Source organism: Babylonia areolata, chromosome 13, assembly GCF_041734735.1.
Source record: "Babylonia areolata isolate BAREFJ2019XMU chromosome 13, ASM4173473v1, whole genome shotgun sequence".
NCBI lineage: Eukaryota > Metazoa > Mollusca > Gastropoda > Neogastropoda > Buccinidae > Babylonia > Babylonia areolata.
The window spans coordinates 21,923,893-21,950,624 of NC_134888.1; the positions used below are offsets into that span (position 1 = coordinate 21,923,893).

At 40.2% G+C, this 26,732-nt stretch overlaps 1 protein-coding gene across 1 annotated transcript in view; it reads left to right on the forward strand.

The window, feature by feature from the left end:
• The first annotated feature begins 2,824 nt into the window (after positions 1–2,824).
• Positions 2,825–26,732, forward strand: part of LOC143288877 (proline-, glutamic acid- and leucine-rich protein 1-like) — a 29,094-nt gene continuing 5,186 nt past the window's right edge. Inside the window, exons 1-14 of the mRNA XM_076597534.1 lie at positions 2,825–2,955; positions 10,126–10,190; positions 11,066–11,171; positions 12,528–12,677; positions 13,915–13,989; positions 15,109–15,162; positions 16,362–16,509; positions 17,150–17,270; positions 18,079–18,166; positions 19,456–19,550; positions 21,099–21,206; positions 23,083–23,239; positions 24,769–24,910; positions 26,472–26,527. Coding sequence (XP_076453649.1) covers positions 2,830–2,955; positions 10,126–10,190; positions 11,066–11,171; positions 12,528–12,677; positions 13,915–13,989; positions 15,109–15,162; positions 16,362–16,509; positions 17,150–17,270; positions 18,079–18,166; positions 19,456–19,550; positions 21,099–21,206; positions 23,083–23,239; positions 24,769–24,910; positions 26,472–26,527 — 1,491 coding nt within the window. The 5' untranslated portion in view covers positions 2,825–2,829. The remainder of the gene's footprint in view (positions 2,956–10,125; positions 10,191–11,065; positions 11,172–12,527; positions 12,678–13,914; positions 13,990–15,108; positions 15,163–16,361; positions 16,510–17,149; positions 17,271–18,078; positions 18,167–19,455; positions 19,551–21,098; positions 21,207–23,082; positions 23,240–24,768; positions 24,911–26,471; positions 26,528–26,732) is intronic.

Here is a 26,732-nt window from a genome sequence, read left to right on the forward strand (position 1 = left end):
TTACCATGGACACATACATGTGTGATCACATGTCTAGACACACATTGTTGAGTAAACACACATGTGAACACAACATGCTACAATCCAATGCAAATGAATTAGTGAACACAACATGCTACAATCCAAAGCAAATGAATTTGTGAACGTAACATGCTACAATCCAATGCAAATGAATTTGTGAACACAACATGCTACAATCCAAATCCAATGCAAATGAATTTGTTAAGTTTACCACGGACACACATACATGTGTGATCACATGTCTAGACAAACACTGTTGAGTAAACACACATGTGAGCTAACAAATCTAACAAAGAAATAGTTGAATGAAGAAACAGTTCATATTGTGAAAAAGTGTGTGAAAATGTTGATGGACAAAAGTGTGCAAGAACTGAAAGGATGTTCTGAGTGCATGGAGTGGGATCTTTTGCTCGAGTCATGTAACAATATCAATGAAGATTGTGATGCAATATCTGTATCCTTCTGATCATCTCACATAAAACAGTAAAGATTTTTCCATGCACCAAACATTACTAAGTCAGTCATTAAAAAAATCTCAATAAAAAGAAGAATGCTTTTCTATTTCAGACAGGTAATAATTCTGACAGAAAATAAATTCAAATTACACTAACAAATGAAATTAGAGAACAGAGAAGACCTTTTAAATAAAGCGTAAAATTGAACTTTCAGCAACGAAACGTGGCTGATGCTTGGAAAGGTTTAAAAACTGTCAAAGGACAAACTAAAATCAACTCTATGTCAGCCATGCTTGTGGAAAAACTATATCAGTTTTATTGGATTTTGAACATGCTGATCTGGAAGAGGAACTCAAGCATGTGGAGTGATGGCCTAGAGGTAATGCGTCCGCCTAGGAAGCGAGAGAATCTGAGCGCGCTGGTTCGAATCATGGCTCAGCCGCCAATATTTTCTCCCCCTCCACTTGACCTTGAGTGGTGGTCTGGACGCTAGGTTTATTCGGATGAGACGATAAACCGAGGTCCCGTGTGCAGCATGAACCTAGCGCACATAAAAGAACCCACGGAAACAAAAGGGTTGTTCCTGGCAAAATTCTGTAGAGAAATCCACTTCGATATGAAAAACAAATAACACTGCACGCATGAAAAAATACCCCCCAAAAAAGGGTGGCGCTGTAGTGTAGCGACGCGCTCTCCCTGGGGAGAGCAGCCCGAATTTCACACAGAGAAATCTGTTGTGATAAAAAGAAATACAAATACAAACAAATGTGTTCTGAAGTTTGTTTGAAAAGTTGAATGGTGACTGTGATGATGCTTGCAAGGATACAGACTGTGGTGGGTGTAATGTTGTGTTGCTTTACAGCTTGGAATTTTTATACTGACTTCATCATATTTGTTTAAATTATTATGTTGTACATCATATTTGTCTATACTGACTTCATCATCAGATTTGTCTTTGTGTATATCTATTCATACATCTATGAATGTGTATGTCAGTGTGTGAAAGCCACTGTGTGTGTGTGTGTGTGTGTGTGTGTGTGTGTGTGTGTGTGTACATGTATGTGTATACATGTACGTCTGGATAAGGCAACATGACTCATACAGTTAAAGCCCAAAACAGTTCTATTGCTGTGTCAATTCAGTTCGGTCGTCTAACAAATTATATTACCCTTTTTTGATATGTGTGTGTGTGTGTGTGTGTGTGTGTGCACGCATGTGTGCATGTGTCTGCACATACCTAAGCGTATATATGTTGGCATGTTTAAGTGAGGAGAGGAAACGGGGGTAGATAGGAGATAGAGAGAAAAGGAGGAGGGTAGATGGAAATTTCTCATTAATTTCTTATTTTTAGAAGTTAAGATGCATGTATGCACACAAAAAAAGTTGACTTAACTGTGGAATTGATGTTTTTTAACAATGAATTTGAATAAAAGTGAAGGTGTTTTTTCTTTACAGAAAAAATGTTAATTTTACTGTTGCAGTTTCATGTTTTGATGCCGTTTTGCTTAAACTTTTGTTGTGTTGTTTGTCAGCCTGGTATTTTTATATTCACCTCTCATCTATTTGTTTAATATGTTATGCAAGTGTAAAAAAATGTATGCATACAAGTGTGTGTGTGTTTTGGCTGCTGGAGCCAAAATTGACTATTACTGCAAAGGAGCGCACACACGCACGTGCATGTGTGTGTGTGTGTGTGTGTGCATGTGCAAGCATGTGTGTGCATATACCTGAGTGCATATGTGTTGCATGTTTAAGTGAGGACAAAAAGGCCTGTGTGCAAATGTAACCGTGTGTGTGTGTGTGTGTGTGTGTGTGCGTGCGTGTATGTGTGTGAGTGTGTTTGTGCGTGGTGAAACACTGAAAGTGTAAAGGTGATATTTCAATAAGTTTGGTTTGCTATGACTGTGTTGTGTGTTTTTATTATATACATTTAAATATGCCAAATTTTATTGACATGATTTTGATGTAATGTATGTATCACTGACTTAAAATTTCTATTTTCTATGGCTGAGATGATAATGTTATTCTTATTCTGCCTTCATCTCTTTTGATACCAACTGTTATTCATTTTGTCACATACAATAAATAATGTTATGGAGCAAGTCGGGTGGGCGCATAAGAGAATATTGCCACAAAGACATGTCATGTTTAATTCCACGTTCAGTCGTTGTGGAATAGACGAACTCACCTTTTTTTTTTTTTTTTTTTTTTAACTACCTGCAAATGAACTCGTTCCCCTACCCTCAGACTTCTGTCTGCTTGCGCTTTTTCTGTGTGCACTCCAGTGGCCTCCCTTCCGTGATTTTAACCAATTAACGTGCAGGTAGTGCATTTGGTGCGGTATTAGTCCAAGATGGCGGATTACAGGGAAAACGTGGTTTCTAGCGTTTTATTGAATGTGGTACAGAAAAACAAAAACCCGAATACATTATCAGAAATTTTGCCAGCGTGTGTAGAACATCATATCTTTCGTCTAAAGGTAAGCTTGGTTCTAGGACAGTGAGCGTTTGTTGGGCTGCCGTGTGATTCTTCTTCAGATTTCCCAGTCAGATTTGATGATTAGGGGCAACAAGATAGTGAAAAGAAAGGTCTCTCAGCAAGACTCTGGTTCAGACCAGAGCGGGCAGAAGGCCTGACCGTCTCACCCAACAACAAATGTACATAGTCTTAACAGTGCGAATGAAAATGCGTGTGCAAGTGGCATAACCTTTATTTCATCAAACGTTGACAGCTTTTTGAATAAGAGAGGGGAGATTGCGGCAATGATAGATGATGTGAAACCAAAACTGATCGCCTTACAAGAAATCAAAGCCAAAAGACAGAAAGACTTGAACCGATCCGAATATAACTTTCCCGATTACGATCTATTTGTGAATAATTCCCCTAAACTAGGAGTGGCCATATACGCCCACAAAAGTCTCAATGCCATAGAATGTTCAATCCTAAATAATCATGAATTCGAAGAGAGCGTTTGGTGTTCCTTTGTAACATCAAAAAAAGAGAAAGTGCTAATAGGATCTATTTACAAAAGCCCACATTCATCAAAAGAAAATGTTAACCTGCTACAAGACTTATTGCGAAACGACACAATACAAAAGTTTGACAAAGTATGTATAGTTGGGGATTTCAATTATCCTAACATTACTTGGGATGGATCATGGTCAAGCCAGGAAGATGAAAATTTTATTGAATGCTTACGTGATGTCTACCTAAACCAAATGGTGACAAAACCAACACGAAGAAGAAAAGGACAGAGAGCTAACATAGTTGATCTAGTGATTGTTAACGATGAATCTTTGATCTCGGATATAACTCATTCTTCACCTTTTGCCAAAAGTGATCATGAGGTATAATCATTTACACTCTACGTAGATGAAGGTTCAGACTATAATGATGAAACTTTTCGATTTGATCTCGCGAAAGGTAACTATGACAAAATGAGAGAAGAGACGGCAGATGTTGACTGGACAAAAATTGTAAAGAAAAGTGAAAAAGAGATATGGGATCAAATTGAACAACATTTATTAACAATTATGAATAAATACATTCCTAAAGTTAAAATAAAATCTGGACAAAGTCCCAAGCCAGCATGGATGACAAATAAAGTAGTTAAAAGTGTAAAAAAGAAATATAATCTATATAAGAAATTTCTGAATAGCAAAAGACACTATGACTATCATAAATACATTGACTGTCGAAATGAGTGCAACCGAATAATTAAAAAGGCAAAGCGTGAATATGAGAAGAAGCTTGCAAAAGAAACTAAATTAAACCCCAAATATTTCTGGAAATATGTCAAGTCAAAGACAAAGGCAAAGGTTGGAATAGGACCCTTAAAGACTAATGATGAAATCTATGTTTCCGATAAGGATAAGGCAACCCTATTAAATTCCTTTTTTGCAAGCGTTTTTACCAAGGAATCTAGTGATAATATCCCTCGCCTAGAAGAAGGAGAAAAATCGAATGGAAGATTAGTGGTGGACATTGTTGTCACACCTGAGGCAATTTATGATAAATTAAAAGGGTTAAATCCCAACAAAGCCCATGGCCCTGACAAGATACCCCCCAGAGTATTGAAAGAGTTAGCTAGAGAATTAAGTGTACCCCTGAGTATCCTCTTCAATAAAACTTTGGAAAGTGGAATTATTCCAGACGTGTGGAAGAAGGCAGATGTTGTCGCGATATTTAAAAAGGGAACCAAAACTGACCCTGGTAATTACAGGCCAGTGAGTTTGACGTGTGTAACATGCAAAGTATTTGAATCCATAATACGAGATACAATTGTGGCACATATGTCAAATAATAATCTATACTCCAAGTGTCAGCATGGGTTTAGAAAACACAGATCTTGTATTACCCAGCTCCTAGAGGTAATGGAAGACTCCACAGACATGATTGATGATGGTTTTAACATTGACATTTTGTACCTTGACTTTAAGAAAGCATTTGACAGTGTCCCTCATCAAAGATTGCTTGTTAAACTGAAGGGATATGGAATAACAGGAAATATTTATAAGTGGATAGAGCAGTTCTTATCTGAAAGAGTTCAGAGAGTTAGAGTGGGTAAAGAATTCTCAACTAACGAGAAAGTTTTGAGCGGAATACCCCAAGGAAGCATACTGGGACCTGTTATATTCACCATCTTTATTAATGACCTTCCAGACATGGTGACAAGCAATTGCAAGATATTTGCAGACGATACAAAACTGTATAACATAAGTAACCACAAGGATATACTACAAAGAGACATTGACAGACTACAACCTATATTTTAATGCCGCAAAATGCAAAATCATGCATATAGGTAACAGAAATCCTGAACATGAGTATTATATGGATAGTCAAAAAAGTATAAGCATTACTAAATGTACCGAAGAAAAAGACATCGGAGTTATCTTTGACTCAAAATTTACTTTTGAGAAACATATTCATACGGCAATCAATAAAGCAAATAGTATGCTTGGAATTATTAAAAGGACCTTTACTTACCTTGATAAAGAAAATTTCCTTTATCTATATAAAGCCTTGGTAAGACCACACTTGGAATATGGTAACACTATATGGGGATACCCAAACCGGAAAGGATTGCTAGCATCAATAGAAAGGGTGCAAAGAAGAGCTACAAAATTATTAAGTGAACTAAAAGACATGGATTATGGAGAAAGGCTGAGGCAACTGGACCTTCCATCACTGAAATATAGACGATATAGGGGAGATATGATCCAAGTATACAAAATCATATATAATTTAGATGATCTAAGAGTGGAAGATTTCTTTGAATTTAACACTGTTGAAAAAACACAAAGCTCTAGCAAAGATATATACCCAAAACATACTCGATTAAATGCCAAAACATACACTTTTACTAACCGCGTTATAAAATGGTGGAACCCACTAACAGAACTAACCAAAACAGCACCAACTCTTAACCAATTCAAGAATCTTCTGGACGCTGATATAAATGTAAAGATAAAAAAGTATGAATATGATGATTAAATTACTCGTAGGAAAATTACCGCATGCAATGCAGACACTACTCAATGTTGACGAAAAAGAAGGGACATCAAAAAGGCCGCGAGGCCTACTTCGTCCCTATTCTATACCTATACCTATACCTAGTATCAGGATCAGTAGCTCAAGGAGGTGTCACTGCGTGTGGACAAATCCATATACGCTACACCACATCTGCCTTACCAGCAGCGTAACCCAAGGTGCTTAGTCAGGCCTTGAGAAAAAATGAAATAAAAGAGAATAAATAATTAAATGAGTAAATGAATATTTGATTTTTTTAAAAGAGAAATAATGATAATAATGAATAACTGAAAATAAATTAAAAAGACAATAATGATAATAAATAAACAAATAAGCAAATAAATGTAAAACACACACACACACACACACACACACACACACACACACACACACAGTGACACACACACACATGCATTGCAGATATGCAACAGACATGCAGTTTCACAGATATGAAAGCATAATAATTAAATGAGGAAATGAATATTTGATTTTTTAAAAGAGAAATAATGATAATAATGAGTAACTGAAAATAAATTAGAAAGACAATAATGATAATAAATAAACAAATAAGCAAATAAATTTAAAACACACACACACACAGTGACACACACATGTATTGCAGATATGCAACAGACATGCAGTTTCACAGATATGAAAGCACAAACAAATACACATAATTGTACACGAGCCTTTTCTCTCTCTCACGCACACACATACACAAATTAACCTGCAACCCACCCACCCCTCCCCTCCCCCATGCACTCATTCTTAGGCTACATATTGCAGCTTCTATGGCACACACACACACACACACACACACACACACAGTCATTCACTCATACATTAACAAGCACACACACATACACACATAACCCCCCTCCCACCCCCCACCCCCATATACATATATATATATATATATTTATGCACCCCTGCATGTTCCAATATTCCATTGCTCCCACAATACAGACATGCATACACACACACCTCATGCTCTACACATACACACACAGATATACATGCATGTGCACAGAACTCCTGACATGTATACATTTACACACTCGTGCGCGCGCGCACACACACACACATACACACAGAGGTTCCCACTGTTTGGCTGCAAGAGGGGTGAGAAAAGTTTTATGATGCCAGGAATATGATGTCTAGCGTGTTGCTGTCTATTGTATTTAGAAAAGACCAGAGAGACTCTGTTCCAATTTGAAAAAAAATTGCGCAATGTTGGTTTGGAAATGATGCCAATATTCATTTGATTTTCAAAGCATCATGCTCTACCTTTCATGCTAGACTTATGGCTGCTCCCTCTCTCTACCTTTCTTTCTTGAGGTGATCGATGGTGTGATGGCCTTGTATTGTTCTTTTTGGTATTCTTAGACTTGTCTGAAGATTTCCAATTTTCTTAGATGTAGGCTGCTCGTTGTTGTTGTGTTACCAGCAGTGAATCCCCAACTGGATTGGTCTTCGGTGACTGAGCCATCTGTGTATATGATGATTTCCTCTTCTTTACTGTTTTCTTCTATGAGTAGCTTCACTTCTGCACCAGTTTTGCCCTCTGGCCATTCCCGGCAATTTCTTCCTTGAGTGGGTGAAATGGCTGTGATGAATTGTGATGATTGTGGCTTTCGGAGTTTTCCTCCCATTCTTTTGTTTCTTTCAGGTCTTGTAGTTGGCATACTAGCTGGATTGTATCTTCTACTTGCCCCATTCATGATCTTCCCCATCCTAGACGGCTGCCGCTTGGTTCCTTGACTGCATCATGCAGTGGGTTTTGAGGGTTTTCTTATGCTTTGAAGCAGGTCTTAACCTGTTCTAACTTGTTTCTGGCCTGCATTGAAGGAAGGTCAAGCAGGTATCACATGGTTTCCGTGTGTGTGTCTCTTGTTGTTCCAAGGATCAGCTTCATGGCTTCATTTTGAACTCTTTCTAATTTTAGGAGGTTGCTTTGAGATGGTGTTGTTAGCCCAAGTCCGTAGTCAATCACACTGATTGATATAGCAGGAAGAGATGGCGTTGTTCAATACCTTTGGTTGCCATTGCCTTTAAGACTTAGTTAAAGACCATTTTTTGCATTTAAGAACAATATTTTCCATACGTTTTCTGAAGGTCAGCATCCTGTCGAACTGTATTCCTAGGTAGTGTAGGCATTCAGTTTTCTTGATCTGAATTCTGTCGAATGACACAGCTGGTGGTGATTTGCTCACAGTTTTGTTGTTGAGGGTGCACAGCAATGTTTGGGCTTTCGCTGGATTGATGGAAGATCCTGTGTCCTTGCACCATTGAGCAATATTGTTCAGTTGTTGAGCATCTTTCGAAGTTTGAAAACCAGGCTATCATCCACAAGAGTAAGCACTCGAGCTATTCCATTATTGTTTAAGTCTGCAAGGCCTTTAGTGTAGACATTGTTGAGGAGACCCTTGTGGCATTCCCATTGAAAGTTTAGAAGGTGCAGATATATATATATATACACACACACACACACACACACACACACACACATACATACATATCCAATCTCCGAGGCGTAGGACGATGGTTCTTTCCTGAAGCACTGCTGCTATCCATCTTGTCAGTGTCAAACATACTCCATACCTTAGTAGCAGTTCCATGAGGTGTGCAAACTGGACTTTATTGTAAGCATCTTCAAGGTCGATTGCTACTGCTAATGTTTCTTCTTTTCTTTGAAATCCTTCATATATCTGATATGCGAAAGTTCTGTAACCACCTTGATTTGAAGGGAGAATGTGCCTCTTTTCAAGATCCCTTGCAAGTTTCTTGGTTATTATATGTTCCATGAGCTTTCCAGCAGTGTTTTGCTTGGTTAGGTTTCGGTAGCCGCTTACCTGATGATGGTCCTTTCCTGGTTTTAGTATAAGTTTTAAGAAGCTGTGTGTCCAGTCCTCTGGCACATGTCCATTGTGGAAACTGTTTTGATACAGATTGAAAAGTTTGCTTCTGTCTTCTTCCGATAGCTCCTTGATGTCCGAGTAGCAAACTTTGTCTGGGCCAGGAGCCTATTCTTTCATGCATTTAGCTAATGCTTCGTTTTGATCATCTGTTGTCAAGTCATCATTAGGTCCAGTCTACATAAGCTTTTGGTTTACCTCCTCAACATATTTCTTGTTTTCATCTAAGTTTCTTTGATCACTCTGTTGTATGAACCGTTTGAGCAGGGCGGATCCTTTTTCTTCATTTGTCTTAAGCTTGGTTCCATCAGTATCTAACATGTCTGGGGTTGTTGTTGTGCACGTTTTCCCTTCTATTCAACGATAAAATTGCCAGAACTCTGTCAATGGTGTGTCATAATTGAGTGCCTCGCAAAACTGTTTCCACTTGTCATTTTTGGCCTCATGAGCAAAGACTTCAAACTGTTTTTGTTTTTTCTTTCATTTTTGTTTCAATTTCTTTGTCAGGAGCAGGCTTTGTTCTTTCTTTTTGCCAAAGTTTGACAGCTGCATGTTTTTCTATTCAGGCTCTCTGTGTGTCAGTATTCCACCATGGGGGCTCAGTAGTTTGCTTCTGGTTCAGTGTTGTTCTTTTGTTTCTTCTGTGTCTTAATTTTTCGATGATGGTTGTCTCTTTGTTTTCATACTGAAACGGATTATGCGGTTTCATACAGGGTTTATCTAATGGTTTCTGTAGACTTAAAACTACTGGGAGGTGATCACTGCCGCTTCAGCTCTGTATGTGCTGTTTCATTCCCAGGTATCAGGTTTTTCTTGTACTTCTGATGCAGTGATAATGCCTGTCACATTTTCTCATGAGCCTCCAAACAACTCTGGTGATCCAAGGGTGACAGACTCTGGGTTTGCATTGCTTGGTGGGGATGTGCTTTCCCATGCTGTCCTTGACTCTGAGTCTGACGTCATCTCTAAGCGTACACCAGAGTTTGGTGATTTTTGCCTTGGAGTGCTGGCTTTTTCAGTTTCTGTGCAGTTTTCTGCTTCATTTAGTGTTTACTTCATAATATTCTTGGCATTATGACCCCCACCCCTTTACCCCGACCAGATAGTGTGGATTTTATTATCATTATGAATTAGATTTGCTGCTGTTGTCAGAGAGCTCACACTATCAAACTGATTTTTATATATATTATATATATGTGCAGAATACTAAAGGCCTGCAAGATGTCCTCGCTCAGGTCAACAGTGACCTCAACACAGCCAAAAACAGGTATGGGCTTAATGCTATCCATACTTCTTTTTTTGTTCTTTTTTTTTTGATAGGGCATGCATGTTGTTTGTGCTCTTGCATGTGTGCGCCCAGTGGAGAGAATGTGTGTGCGTGTTATTATAATATGTATGTGTGTCTCTCACTGTTTGTCTGTCTGTTTTTGTGACTAATGAGATTTTAGTTTGTATTTTGTGTGTGATGTATACCCATATAATAATAATGTTACTAGTTTCGAGTAGTAATAAATCAAGGAATTTATAACATCATCTTATATACACAATCTTTAATGTTTCCCTGCAGATCTGGATCAGAATGTTTAGTGCTGGTTCTCTGCTTTATAATTATAGCAACTTTTGTCATTTTGTTTGAGGGACCTGTGTGAGAATTGATTAATCTGCACATGAGTCATTGCTTTTTTTTTCCCTTGTCATTGATGTCATTTGAACAGAGTAAAGGAAAATGGAAAGTCTTCAGAAGAGATGCTGTTATAAAATGCACAAGTACTTTATCAGTGTATTTGAATAAATCAGTGAATACACTCTGGTGTTTGCACACAATACAAATGGACATAAGAATGATGTTTCCTTGAATTGTTTTATAAAACTGCTCTTTTAAGTTGTATATCATTTTTCAAAAAATGTGTGTGTTATGTCTGATTTATCATCAGTTGTCAACATGCATGCATGTAAGTAATACGCGCGCGCGCGCACACACACACACACACACAGTGATAAACACAAAGATGCACTCTCACACACACACACACACACACTCTCTCTCTCTCTCTCTCTCTCTCTGTCTGTCTGTCTGTCTCTCTCTCCATCTCTGTCTCTCTCTCTCTCTGTGAGGATGATGGGGGCACTGTATGCTAACAGGTTGCGGGGCCTGGTGGTACTACAGAATGTACTGGGGCAGTGCAGTGCAGAGGTTTTTAGTGCCAACTTTCACACCTGGCTCAACCTGCTTCTGCAACCCCTCCAGGTAAGTGGTATGTGTGTTTGTGCGTGCGTGCATGTGTGTGCGTGTGTGTGTCACTCTTTGCGTGTGTGTGTGTGTGTGTTTATACTTTCACAGTGTGTGTGTGCCATTGTGTGTGTGTCAGTGTGTGTGTGTGTGCATTTGTGTTTGTGTGTGTGTCACAGTGTATGTGTGCCATTGTATGTGTGTGTGTGTGTCACTGTGTGTGTGTGTGTGAAGGGAGTTGTGGGGGAGAGGGGAAGGAGGTAAGGAGGTGAGGGCATGAGTATGACGTCTGTGTGACTGTGAGACAGAGAGAGAGAATAAATGCAACATAAGAGAAATGGCAAGTATAAAGAAAATCCACCATGTTGTGTAAGCTGTTTTGACTCTTGTCAAAAATACTGTTAAATCATCTGAATCCATACTTTTTATTCATTTATTTATGATTTTCTTTTTCAAAAGAATATGTTGCTGTTATATGGTATATCGAGCAAATTATATGTAATATATATATATATATGTTAATGATAATATGTGTTACATTGTGGAAGGAAATAAATTTAAGATAAAAAGGGGAAACAAACAAAAGCAGTGCATGGTTTTTAACTTTAAAGAATTCACAGTTTGAGGTCATGTGTCATCTGATTACAGAAGGCAGAATGAAATGGTGTGTGTGTGTGTGTGTGTGTGTGTGTGTGTGTGAATGTATCTGTGTGTGTGTGTGTGTGTGTGTGTGTGTGTGTGTGTGTGTATGAGGGTTTTTGTATTTGCATGTGTGTGTTTGTGTGTGTTGTTGTTTATGATGTGAGGATGGTGATTATTTCTTCGTGGTTGATATTTGATTATTGCCGTTTCTTTTTTGTAATGCGTTATTTTGTAGTGGGTTGTGAGTGATTGTTCTTTGTTTATTCTTGATTATTGTTATTTCTTTCTTGTTACGTAATTTCTGAAGCACCTTGAGCCTCTCTTTGAGGGAACAGCACTATAGAAAAACAGCTTATTATTAATATTATTATATTATTAGTATCATTATTATTATTGTTGTTGTTGTTGTTAAGATTGGTTGCTGAAAAACAGAACAGAAAGGAAGATCGGTCCAACTCCATGAATTCCTTGTAGTAGTTATTAACGCGGCGATAGCCTTGAGATGGCCTTAGTGGTCAGGGAGGCTCTAAGCACCATAATTTCATTTCATTTCAACTCCATGAGTAGAGTAATGGCCACCCAGAATGGAAGATTGGTCACAGAATGTTGAGTTGTCTGGAAGGTTGGTCATATATATATATATATATACAGAATCAAAACACTGGACATCAAGGACGGAAGAACAGAGAGTCAAGAAGTGATGTAAAACTTTGTGCACGGGTGTTGTTTCAGGGGTATGCATCACCAGAGCAGCAGCAGATGGCGTTGCACCTCCTGTCCACCCTGATCCAGAAGGTCACAGCCTTTCCGGAGCTGAGCCGAGAGATGGGGACCACCAAGGTGAAGATGATCCTGCCAGTTCTGCTGTCGCTGACATCCAAAGTGAGTACAGAGGCTAGGTGGGCAGCAGTGGTTTGAATTATGGGCCTTTTTTGTCTGATAATGCATGAATGGAAAGGATGCATTGTATGTTAATCAAGCAGGTTCCTATGGCGTTCTAAACTTTACTAAAACCAACACACAGAAATGAATGAAAATCCTGTGTGGGAGCATCAGATGCCAGGATCATCTGCTACAAAGAAGAGTTTTTTCCCCCTTGACCACTTCTTGACTCAGATGCTTACACATATGTATGAAGGGTATTCCTGCCTCTCTGTGTGTGTTGCAATTTAGATTTGATTTGAACATGCAGCATTAAACTAAAGTGACAGTCTGAAGTAGCGTGGAACCCTCTAGAAGTATGGTAAAAGAGTCCCTGGAAACAAGAACTTACCCAGCATGCACACCCCTGAAAACGGAGTATGGCTGCCAAAATGGCGGGGCAAATAAACAAAAAATGGTCATGCAGGCAAAATGTTACATGTCTGCATGAGTGTGTGTGTGTATGACTGAAACCAGAAATGACACAGGAAACAAACGATGAGCGCCGAATGGCAGCTATCAGTCGTCTCTACCCAGGTAGGCAGCCTGTTGTGCAAATGACTGTGTTTGTAAAGCGCTTAGAGCTTGGTCTCTGACCGAGGATAGGTGCTATATAAGTATCCATATCGATCCATCAGAGGCCTTGAAGAGTGAATGTTTTTTTCCTTGTTAACAATTCTTTTCATCTCACTCATTTTACCAGAGATAATAAAGATCAATTTATTTTTTCTTATCTCAGGGATGAAATTCTTATTTCAGCTTGGAAAATATCAGCGTTATCAGTTGTTGTTTTTCCTGGTATGATTGTAACCTTGTGTGTTTCATTTTTCTTGGTGACTATGGGTATAGATGCATCATATCATAGATGAGTGAGTGATGTGCATACATGAAAATGTTGTGTGTGTGTGTGTGTGTGTGTGGGTGTGTGTGTGTAAACAAGGAAAACAGTACATTTCAGGAACAAGTGACATGCAGCATATCAATAATCATCACCAACATAGAACTTTGCTGATGTGTGATTTTTATTAAATCACCTTTTTTTTCATGGAAAAGGTGGAAAACATCAGATCGTTTGAACAAGGAAAACAGTGCATTTCCAGACCAAGTGATATGCAGTATATCAATAATCATCACCAGCATAGAACTTTGCTGAGTGTCACCATGTGTGACCAAGGTGTTCGATTTGTGTGTTGGCCAGAAAACCAAGGAGCTGGTTGTGGCCTGTCTGTCCGGCTGTATTGTGCACTTCCCTGGACCCACCAGTTTCTTCAAGGTAACTCCACGCATGTTTCTTCCTGTGCCTCCTGCCTTTCTGCTTGGAAAACAGCAGTCTGGTTTACACAGACCGCTATGTGTTTTTGAATAAGTTTTAGGTATGAACGCAATTGCAAGCGTATGTTTAAGTACATGCTTGCATGCTTTCGGTCGGTCTCAAACTTACTTCTCAGTTTGCCGTTTTATTGCATTTTTGTTTGTTTGCTAAAGTTTTGTTGTTGTTTTTTTTTTTGCAATAGTTAATTGATATGATTTTTAGAATGATACTTTTGTTATTCTTAGTTTGAACAAAAGGTAAACCTAAAGTGTTGCTGTTTGTTTTGGGTTTTTTTTTTTGCAACGGTTAGTTGTTGTAATTTTTAGAATGATTCTTTTATTTTTTTTTAGTATGAAAAAAAAAGTAAATCTGAAAGTTATTGTCGTTGTGTCAATGTGGGGTGAAATAAAGACTGTATTGCCTCATGTTATTGCAGGGTAAAGTTGGCTGTATTGCTTTACATCAGCCCATTGTAAAATTTGGACTGTATTGATTTGTGACAACTCCAGGTAAAATAGAGAGTGTATTGCCTCATGTCACTGTAGGGTAAAGTTGACTGTATTGCTTTGTGTCAGCACAGGGTAAAATAGAGAGTGTACTGCCTCATGTCACTGTAGGGTAAAGTTGACTGTGTTGCTTTGTGTCAACACAGGGTAAAATAGAGAGTGTATTGCCTCATGTCACTGTAGGGTAAAGTTGACTGTGTTGCTTTGTGTCGACACAGGGTAAAATAGAGAGTGTACTGCTTCATGTCACTGTAGGGTAAAGTTGGCTGTATTGCTTTGTGTCAACACGAGGTAAAATTGTATATTGCCTCATGTCACTGTAGGGTAGAGTTGACTGTGTTGCTTTGTGTTGACACAGGGTAAAATAGAGAATGTATTGTCTCATGTCACTGTAGGGTAAAGGTGGCTGTGTTGTTTTGTGTCAACGCCAGGTAAAATAGAGAATGTATTGCCTCATGTCACTGTAGGGTAAAGTTGGCTGTATTGCTTTGTGTCAACACAGGGTAAAATTGAGAGTGTATTGCCTCATGTCACTGTAGGGTAAACGTGGCTGTATTGCTTTGTGTCAACACAGGGTAAAATTGAGACTTTCCTGGTGGAGGAATTGGACACTGCTTCCCCATCGCAGGTCAGAAACTGTCTTGTGTCTGTCATTGTTTGTTTGTAATTGTATGTAGAAATGCGTAATGTGATGTGATCACTGTGTGTTTGAGCTGTTTACCTGTCTGTATTCATGAATGTGTTTTTATAGAATTGTCTTTAAGGTAAACTCATTAAAAGTTTTCTTACAGTTGATCCTCTTCTTCTGAGCCTGTCTGTGAATCTCACTCTGTACATCCAGGACCAGTCGACCATGTGCAACTTGTTTTGAAGGAATCATGACATGTTCCTGAACCTTTCAGTGCCAAGCCTGTTTTATGCTCGGTGACATCTATTTCAGTATTTGCCATGGGGTGTTTAGTCATGGAGGTTAATCATTAAAAAAAAAGAAAATTAGCATGCAAACTTAAAGAAAGTATATGTACTATACATATCTGAAAGGAAAATGAACACACTACCCGATGATGACAATTTCACCTGAATTTATTATTTTGTGATTGGAAAATTCTTACAATGATGCGTGCGGAAATTTCTGTCCTGGGGCACTTTTTTTGCTCACCAGAAGGGGGTGGAAATTTCTGGTCCAGGTCACACAAGGGGTTAAGATATTGTTGATCTATTCTGGAGAAAAATGGATTACATAGATACCTTTTCAGGTGATACTGACTGATCAGTCAGCTGCTCTGAACTTTGATCCTCTTTGTGTCTGTCTCCCCCACATCACTCTTGATTGAACTTTGATCCTCTCTCTCTGTGTCTGTCTCCCCTATATCACTCTTGATTGAACTTTGATCCTCTCTCTCTCTGTGTCTGTCTCCCCCACATCACTCTTGATTGAACTTTGATCCTCTCTCTCTGTGTCTGTCTCCCCCATATCACTCTTGATTGAACTTTGATCCTCTCTCTCTGTGTCTGTCTCCCCCACATCACTCTTGATTGAACTTTGATCCTCTCTCTCTGTGTCTGTCTCCCCTATATCACTCTTGATTGAACTTTGATCCTCTCTCTCTGTGTCTGTCTCCCCTATATCACTCTTGATTGAACTTTGATCCTCTCTCTCTGTGTCTGTCTCCCCTATATCACTCTTGATTGAACTTTGATCCTCTCTCTCTCTGTGTCTGTCTCCCCCATATCACTCTTGATTGAACTTTGATCCTCTCTCTCTGTGTGCATGATGCTTAATTCCTATACATGATGCGTTATTCTTGTCGGTTGCTTCACTCACAGGTGTACGTTCGGTGCTACGCGTTGCTGGCACGCTGCGGTACAGGTAGCCACAGGGAGAAGCACCGTGATGCGTGGAATGCGCAGTACGAGAAGATAGTGTCTGCCCTGAAGGCCACCGTGACCAAGCTGTACGAGGGGCTGGAATCAGGTCAGGACTTTGTCCCTCCCCCTTCCTCTGAATCAGGTCTTTGTCCCTTCCCCTTCCTCTGAATCAGGTCTTTGTCCCTTCCTCTTCCTCTGAATCAGGTCTTTGTCCCTCCCCCTTCCTCTTCTCTTCCCTCCTCCTCCTCCTCCTCCTCGTCCACCCACCTCTCTTATCCCTCCTCCCCCTTTTGTGAAGGGGTATGTAGCAAGTTGTTGGTTGTGTGTCTGTGCACGGTATAGGATTGCCCCTTGTTTGAACACTTTTTGTTATTATTGTAGGTAGGTTTGTTTTTTGTTTGTTTGTTTTTGTTTTTTGTTTTTTTGTTTTTTGTTTTTTTGCTTTTAACTTTTGTTGTTGTTGATGAAGTGGGATGGATAGTATTTAAGAAAAAATAAAGAGAGAAGAAAAAAGGGTCGTCATCAGTGTGGCGTTGTGCTCTCAGCTTGGAAGAGCACCCCAAACTCCACACAGAGCAGTCTGTTGTGACATAAAGTAATACAAAACAGTACAATACAATGCAAATCAATACAATACAATACAATACAAAACACAATACAATACAATACAATACATCTGTTACTTCTATTATTACTGAATCTTCTATATTTTTGTGACCTGTATACACACGTGTACCTGTGGACAGGTGAGGACGGCGGAGATGACAACCTGTTCCTGTGCCCAGAGCCCAACGTGCAGCCGGCACGGACCATGTGTCTGGCGCGACGCTTCAGCACTCTCTGTGCTTGTCTGGCTGCTCTGATCAGGTGACTGTTCTGTGCGTGTTGTTTGATAATAGATGTTGAAAATGTGCATTTATATAGAGCACTCCGCAGCCCAAAAACATTTAACGTACACAAAAATATGATTGAAAATGTTAAGATACAGTAACGTGCCAGTTGGTCTTGTGGCTTGGGCCTGCGTTCATCAGTCTTTATCATGGGTCTGTGTTAATCATTCTTGTGGCTTGGGCCTACATTCATTGTTCTTTATCATGGGCCTGTGTTCATAGGTCTTGTGGGTCAGGCCTGTGTTCGTTAGTCTTGTAGCTCGGGCTTACGATCATCGGTCTTGTGGCTTGGGCCTATGTTCATCAGTCTTTACCATGGGCCTGTGTTCATTGTCTTGTGGCTTGGGCCTACGTTCATCAGTCTTTTGTCTCAGACCTGTGTTCATCAGTCTTGTGGCTCAAACCTGGACTTGTGGATTGAGCCTACGTTCATCTTTTGTTATCAAGGGCCTGTGTTCATAGGTCTTGTGGGTCAGGCTTATGATCATCAGTCTTGTGGCTTGGACCTGGTCTTTAAGCTTGGGCCTTTGTTCATCAGTCTTTTGTCTCAGGCCTGTGTTCATCAGTCTTGTGGCTCAAACCTGGACTTGTGGCTTGGGCCTACATTCATCGTTCTTTATCATGGGCCTGTGTTCATCAGTCTTGTAGCTTGGGCTTACGATCATCAGTCTTGTGGCTTGGACCTGGTCTTGTGGCTTGGGCGTTGGATGTTCATTGGTCTTTAGCAGGGGCCTGTGTTCATTGGTTTGTGGCCTGTCACTTATGTCTAATGCTGTGCTGTGCAGAGAGCCATTCCCATGCTGGGTACCGCTGTGTGCTGGTGAAATCCTGCAGCTGGTTTGCCGCACCCTGGCTGTGCAGATGGATACGCTGGTGAGTAGTCCCTCAGGACTGATTGTGTGTGTGTGTGTGTGTGGTTGGGGGTTGGGGGGTGTGGGGGTTAGTATCTGTGTGGGTGTCCTGTCTCTGTGTGTCTGTTTGGGTGTTGATGTCCTTGTGTGGGTGTGTGTGAGCAAAGGTGAGTAAGCATTCTGTTTTATTCTTAAAAATTTTTTTTTTTTTTTTTTAGAAGTTTTTATTTTTTAACCTTTCTCCTCATTATTTCAGCCTCTTGACAAAGATGAAGAAGTATTGCTCCTGTGGGCAGGTTCACATGCACTTACCCATCCCCCCCCACCCCCTCATCCCCGTTCCACACACACACATCCCTCCGCCACTCCCTTCCGACTCTGTGTTGGTGTGTTTCATGGTGTCTACAGTGATGTCACACTGACAGGTGGTGGTGTATACAGTGATGACACATGGATAGGTGGTGTGAGCAGTGATGTCACACTGACACGTGGTGTGTACAGTGATGACACACTGACAGGTGGTGTGTACAGTGATGACACACTGACAGGTGGTGTGTACAATGATGACACACTGACAGGTGGTGTGTACAGTGATGACACACTGACAGGTGGTGTGTACAGTAATGACACACTGACAGGTGGTGTATGCAGTGATGACACACTGACGGGTGGTGTGTACAGTTATGACACACTGACAGGTGGTGTCTACAATGATGACACACTGACAGGTGGTGTGTACAATGATGACACACAGACAGGTGGTGTGTACAGTGACAACACACGGACAGGTGGTATGTTCAATGATGACACACAGACAGGTGGTGTGTACAGTAATGACACACTGACAGGTGGTGTGTACAGTAATAACACACTGACAGGTGGTGTGTACAGTAATGACACACTGACAGGTGGTGTGTACAGTAATGACACACTGACAGGTGGTGTGTACAGTAATGACACACTGACAGGTGGTGTGTACAGTAATAACACACTGACATGTGGTGTGTACAGTGATGACACACTGACAGGTGGTGTGTACAGTAATGACACACTGACAGGTGGTGTGTACAATGATGACACACTGACAGGTGGTGTGTACAATGATGACACACTGACAGGTGGTGTGTACAATGATGACACACTGACAGGTGGTGTGTACAATGATGACACACTGACAGGGGGTGTCTACAATGATGACACACTGACAGGTGGTGTGTACAGTAAGGACACACTGACAGGTGGTGTGTACAGTAATGTCACACTGACAGGTGGTGTGTACTGTGGTGATAACATGACAGGTGATGGTTACAGGTGAAGAGGGGATCCACAGATCACCTGTTGCTGCTTACCTACCTGCCACTGATGTACTCCTCTGTCATCACTCTCCTCACCCACCTCATTGTCTGGTAATTCTCATCTGTCTGTATGTGTGTGTGTGTGTGTGTGTGAGAGAGAGAGAGAGAGAGAGAGACTGTCTGGTAATTCTCATCTGTCTGTATGTGTGTGTGTGTGTGTGTGTGTGTGAGAGAGAGAGAGAGAGAGAGTGTGTGTGTGTGAGTATGTGGGAGTGAGTGTATATGCACATATGTGTATGTGGTATATAGGGGTATATATTATATGTGCATGTACGTGCTTGTGTGGATGTTTGTGTAAAACTATGACACCGAGTTTTGCAGGAACATTTTTGTTTTGTTCAACATAGTTCATGTGACCGATATCTTTGATATTTCAGCATTGTTATCGGTTTGTAGCATATCTGTAGTTGTTGAATCAGTTTTAGTATAAGTTGTGGGTACATACATGTATGCTAGTCATGTTTTTTTTTAATGTTCACAGTTCTCTGATTCTAGTAGATATTCTAGGACGCTTGCCTTTATGGCTTTGTCAAGTTCTGTAAGTAGCCATAATGTGCAGAAATAGTAGGTATATAAGTATATATAAGTATTTATTGTTTAAGGAAACTCTTTTCTGTTCTTTTCTTGTTTTGTTATAGTTTTTTTTTTAATATGCTAAAGATTACCCCCTTTTCCAGTAAATCCCCATACCTGTCTTTTGGATTGATCTAATCCCACAGCCCCCAACCCCACCATGCCACCCCACCTGTGACATGAAATGCACAATAGTGATGGCAAGCAGTGTGTGTGTGTGTGGTTGTCGGTGTGTGGGTAAGACTATGGGTTGCCCAGTCACGTCAAGCTTGTGCAGAATGGTAATGGAAAGATGATGTGCAAACCAACCTGTAGTTCTCTGCTTGTTTCAGTCCGTCACTGTCCCTCACTCACTTCCATGTAAGAAGCATTCCTTTGCAAGCAGTTTCTGCATAATGAAGGCACTCCTTCTTCTTCTTCTTCTGCGTTCACTCGTATGCACACGAGTGGGCTTTTACGTGTATGACCGTTTTTACCCCGCCATGTAGGCAGCCATACTCCGTTTTCAGGGGTGTGCATGCTGGGTATGTTCTTGTTTCCATAACCCACCGAACGCTGACATCGATTACAGGATCTTTAACGTGCGTATTTGATCTTCTGCTTGCATATACACACGAAGGGGGTTCAGGCACTAGCAGATCAGCACATATGTTGACCTGGGAGATCGTAAAAATCTCCACCCTTTACCCACCAGGCGCCGTCACCGTGATTCGAACCCGGGACCCTCAGATTGACAGTCCAACGCTTTAACCACTCGGCTATTGCGCCCGTCGCGAAGGCACTCCGTATCCCCTGTATCCGTACCATATGGATCCTCATTAATTTCTTCCAAGCATCCTTGAGTGTGCGCATGCACGTGTTTGTGTGTGTGGATGTGCGTTCTTGTTGTGCTCTGTGTCTGACTGACATGTTATTGTAAAGCGATTTGAGAGATGTGAAAGCGCTGTGTAAATGTATTTATTACAGCTATGAATTGGGCTCTGTGCGTTTGTTTGTGTGTGTGTGTGTGTGTGTGTGTGGTTTCAGTGGGAAGAGACTGCTGGTGCCTAATGGACGGATGCTGATGTCATTGTGCATGCAGTGTCTTGCGTCTACACACCTCCACAGGTCCGCCTCCACCCTCCTGCCCTTCAGGTAACAATACCTGTCCGTCTGTCTGCCTGTCTGGGTTTTATGTTTGTTCCGTGTTCTGTGTAAGGTTACTAACATCTCCTGTGGTATCTCCATTATTGCATTTAAAAAAAAAAAGAAAAAAAAAAAAGAGAGATGGGCTTGACACTTGATTTATTGTGAATTAAGCCACCCACCTGTAAAGAGATTTTTTTTTTTCTTAATCTCCTTTCTACCTTTCTGTGCACCCTGTTCTCTGTCACTTGACACACACAACACAACAGAACACAACGCAACACAACGCAACGCAAAGCAACGCAACACAACACAACACAGTTGTGTCAGATACGATGAAGTAAAGAGCATGATACAACACAACACAACACAACACAGCACAGCACAGTATAATGCAGTGCGACACAACTTACAACTGAGTCAGAGAGGATGCGGTGCGGAGAGTGATACATAATAAAACAACATAGTGCAGCTCAACACATTATAACACAATTGTGTCAAAGAGGATGGAGTGCAGAGCATGATACTACACTACACTACACTACACTACACTACACTACACTACACTACAATACAATACAATACACAATTGTGTTGGAGAGTATGAAGTACAGAGTGTGATAAAATACAATACAATACAGTACAGTACGGTACAGTACAGTACAACACCACAACACAACAATACAACACAACACAACACAGTCGTTTCAGAGGGGATGAAGTACAGAGCGTTATAAATTACAATACAATACTACACAACACTGTGCAACACAACGCAGCACAATACAGCACAACACACCAGTGTTAGAGAGGATAAAGTACAGAGCGTTGTACATTACAATACAATACTACACAACACAGCACAACACACCAGTGTAATAGAATATAAAGTACAGAGCATTATACATTACAAATAACACAACAGTGTTGGAAAGGATAAAGTACAGAGCGTTAGTTTCAGTTTCTCAAGGAGGCGTCACTGCGTTTGAACAAATCTATATATGCTACACCACATCCACTAAGCAAACGCCTGACAGCAGCATAACCCATCGCGCTTTGTCTGGCCTTGAGTGCATGCTTATATATTTGTGTATCTGTTAGAGTGGATTCCTGTTTACATAATTTTAGCAGAGGACAACACTCTCGTTGCCAGGGATTCTTTTTCAGTGTGCCAAGTGCATGCTGCACACGGGACCTCAGTTTATCATCTCATCCGAAAGACTAGACACTCGGTTTGATTTTCCAGTCAAACTTGGGAGAAAGGGTGAGAGAAGGATTCAAACCCACACCCTCATAGACTCTCTGTATTGGCAGCTGAGCATCTTAACCATTCTGCCACCTTCCTCGTTATACATTACAAACAACACAACACAGCACAGCACAGCACAGCACAGCACAGCACAGCACAACACTGCACAGCACAGCACAGCACAACACAGCACAGCACAACACAACACACCACACCACACCACACCACAACACAACACAGTACAGCACAGCACAGCACAACACTGCACAGCACAGCACAACACAACACAGCACAGCACAGCACACCACAACACAACACAACACAACACAGCACAGCACAGCACAGCACAACACTGCACAGCACAGCACAACACAGCACAGCACAGCACAGCACAGCACAACACACCACACCACACCACAACACAGCACAGCACAGCACAGCACAGCACAACACACAGCACAGCACAGCACACCACAGCACAACACAACACAACACAACACAACACACAGCACAGCGCACCACACCACACCACACCACACCACAACACACCACACCACACCACACCACACAACACAACACAACACAATGGTGTCAGAGTAGGATGAAGCACAGAGTGTGACACACCTGGTTCCCCAGGAAGGTGCGGCAGTGTGTGTACCAGGCGCTCAGCACCTGGCTGCAGGTGGCAGGGCCATCCGCCGTCACCACGGTCAACTCCACAGAAGTTATCCCCCTTGACCTGTTGACGGAGATCTTCTCAGACATCGCTCCTCTGCAGCCCGAGGCTGTGCAGGTCTGTTGGTTTGAATTAAAGGGTATTTTTGTTTGGAACATATGGTTTGGATAATCTTTAATTGTTCAACAGTATACATGATTTCCTTATGCGAAAAAAAGGCAAAAGAACATCACTAAGCTTAAATGAAAGCAAAGATGAAAGAAGATCAACAAGCGTAAAGCCTGTCAGCTGATGATCCATATTATCATTAATATCAAATAACTTATTCATATACAGCAAATGAAGTGATAAAACAAATGAATAAAGAAATAAGTATGGTAATGCTACTATCAGTATCAGCATGAAATGAAATTTATAGTAACCACAGGTATCACCTGCTGAAAGAGAAACACGAAAATAGGTTCAGAAAGTAGAACAGTATGGAACATGTCATAATGCTCCCATAGTTACAGCTAAATAAGACAATGAGAAAATCTGACACAAAGTCCTGTTCAGGTATGTTACGGCGTCATTAGTGTTTGTGGGTGATGTGTAAAAAATGTTTAAAATGTCCTGAGTGAAATTATTTAACATACTTTCAGTCTCTAAGCGGGAAAAAAAACTTGACTTTGAACAAGAACTCTGACATTGCAGGGACTGCTTGAATTGGTAGAATTGGAATGTCTTGGTATGTTTATTTGTGGGGAAAAGAGAGAGAGAGAAGGGGAAAAAAGACCTAATCATTGAACAATACTGATCTAGATAGACTCTGTTTAAAATGTTGCTTGATAGGATATACTTTGTGTGTTTTTTCATAGTTATCAAATGAATAAAGTAAAAGAAGTAACAAAACAGTGAGATATGAACCAAAGACTGCTTCTTCATTGTTCATGGACTACAATTCACTTGTATGTACAAGTGGGCTTTTACATGCATAACTGTTTTTACCTTGCCATATAAGCAACCACACTCCATTTTTAGAGATGCAGTGAGTGCTGAAGGTAGTGAAAGTGTGATGAGGCAGAACAGTTCAGATGACATGTCTCAAGGTTCAAGATTAGGTAACCTTTGACTCCCTTTGGGACATAGATTATTTTAGAAAACAACATAATCATAACAAGGTTTATCATAGTGTTTGTATCATTTAATGAAAAATAGTGGTTTGCATTCCTTCAGCAGCATGAAAGTGCCCCATATCAACATTGTCAGTTTTAATGAATTTGCACACTCTGAACAGGGTCCCATCTGATTGTGGATAATGATTCGTAAAATGAGAATACATATTTTGGATACATATATTTCTTTGACATCGTTTTGTTAGGCAATCTTTTATGCATTGTAATTTATTGGGCACTCTCTTTTATTAGGCAGTCTTTTACAAAATGAGAATGCAGATTCTGAACATAATATTTCGTTGACATTGTTTAGTTAGGCAGTCGTTTATGCAATACGATTTATTCAGCATTCTTTTATTAGGCAATCTTTCACACACAAAAACAGAAAAAAACTTGGACGCTCCAAGCTAAAATGAAAGCCATCATCAACAGTGTTCTTGTTAACATAAAAAAAAAAAAAAAATTTCACACACACAACTGTCATGTTATCAGCTGGGCACATCGGAGCAGAAGATGGCAATGCAGGCCCCACCAAAGAAGAAGCGGCGGAAGACGCATGTTCACCAGGAACTGACTGCCAACGCCTATGTCTTCCTGCCAGACTCTGAAGATCTCGTCTGTGCTGCTCTGAAAGGTTAGAATAGAATAGAATATGTCTTTATTACCAAGTGTACCGGGGTCACAAGGAATATTTGGGGGGGATAGTATAGTATATAACAAGTTACGAACATAAATTGAAAATCATACACAAACACAAATACAGTAGAAATTAAGATACATACAAGTGCATATCAATATACAAACTTGTGCATACTCACACATGCACACACTGCACACACACGCATGCAGACACATGCACGCATGCACACGCACACACACACAGACACACACACACACACACACACACACAGACACACACACACAGAAACACACACACACACACACACACACACACACAGACACACACACGCACATGCACACGCACACGCACACACACACACGTTTGAACCAAAGCCGCATATTACATGTGGATGGGGCTGATGACTAGATCTTCAGGTAGATGGTTGTCGAGACTGGACATTGGATGGGGGTGTGGAGGGGTGGGGTGGAGTGGGGGGTGGGGGTGGGGGGGGGCTAGATTTAGATTTTGTGCTGTTTTTTTTTTTTTTTTAATTTATTTAAAAAAAAATATTTTTACACATTTGTAGTGTACAATTGGACATTAGACCTCCTTCTTATACATGTTTGCAGTGTATGCTTGGACCATGGACCATCTCCATTTGTGCATTTATGGTGTACACTTGGACATTAGACAGACCTCCTCCGTTTACTCGTTTGCAGTGTACATTTGAACATTAAACTTCTTTTTTTAATTGTCTGCAGTGTAGACCTTCTTCTCCATTTGTGCATTTGCAGTGTACACTTGGACATTAGACCTTTTACACATTTGCAGTGTACACTTGGGCATTAGACCTTTTATGCATTTGCTGTGTACACTTGAACATTATACCTTGTTCTTTGACACATTTGCAGTGAACACTTGGACATTAGACCTTGTTCTTTGACACATTTGCAATGTACACTTGGACATGAGACATCCTCCTTTTACGCATTTGCAGTGTTTACTTGGACATAAGACCTTCTTCTTGTACGTGTCTGCTGTACACACTTGAACATTAGACCTTTTTAGATCACACATTTGCAGTGTATACTTGGACAGTAGATCTTCTTGTACGCATTTGCACTTTTCACTTGGACATTAGACCTTCATCTCCTTGTATGCATTTGCATTGTGCACTTGGACATAAACCCTGAAGATGAATATGTGTAGGTTTAAATTGGTAATAAAGTATTATATATTGTTTTTATAAAATCATTTTATTATTTTCAACACCATTATTCTGTTGTTGCTTGTATGTAAACATTGCCAATGTCATCAAATAGATTGAAGTGAATTTTGCTAGTTGTAAGCCGGTTTTGTTTGCTTAAAATTTTTTTTCTGTGGATCACACAAGTGGAAAGGCAATAAATGGAGTGTATCTGTTGAAGTTAGTGGACATAAAACTGAAACGTTACGTCAAATAAGGTTATTTTGTTTTTCTATGTAATGTGAGTTTTAGAATTCAATGATGGTGTGGCCATTGTTAGGGCTGTGTGTGTGCTAACTGTTCTGTTTTTTCTGATTGTGTTGTCAGTGCTGAGACAGGTCTTCACCACCGTCGCCATATTCATGGATGAAAATACGTTTTCGGTCAGTCATTTTCTCACAATTTTGATCTCAGTTTGAGTTCTTTCTAAGTTATTTGTTGAAATGGCTTTAAATAATCTTTAATTGTTCAACACTAATAATGATAATATTTAAAAAAAAAAAAGAAAAAGAAAGAAAAAAGATGATAAATGTGCAGATAAATGTAGTAGTATTTTTATGTATTTATCTATTGTTTTTTTTAATTTTT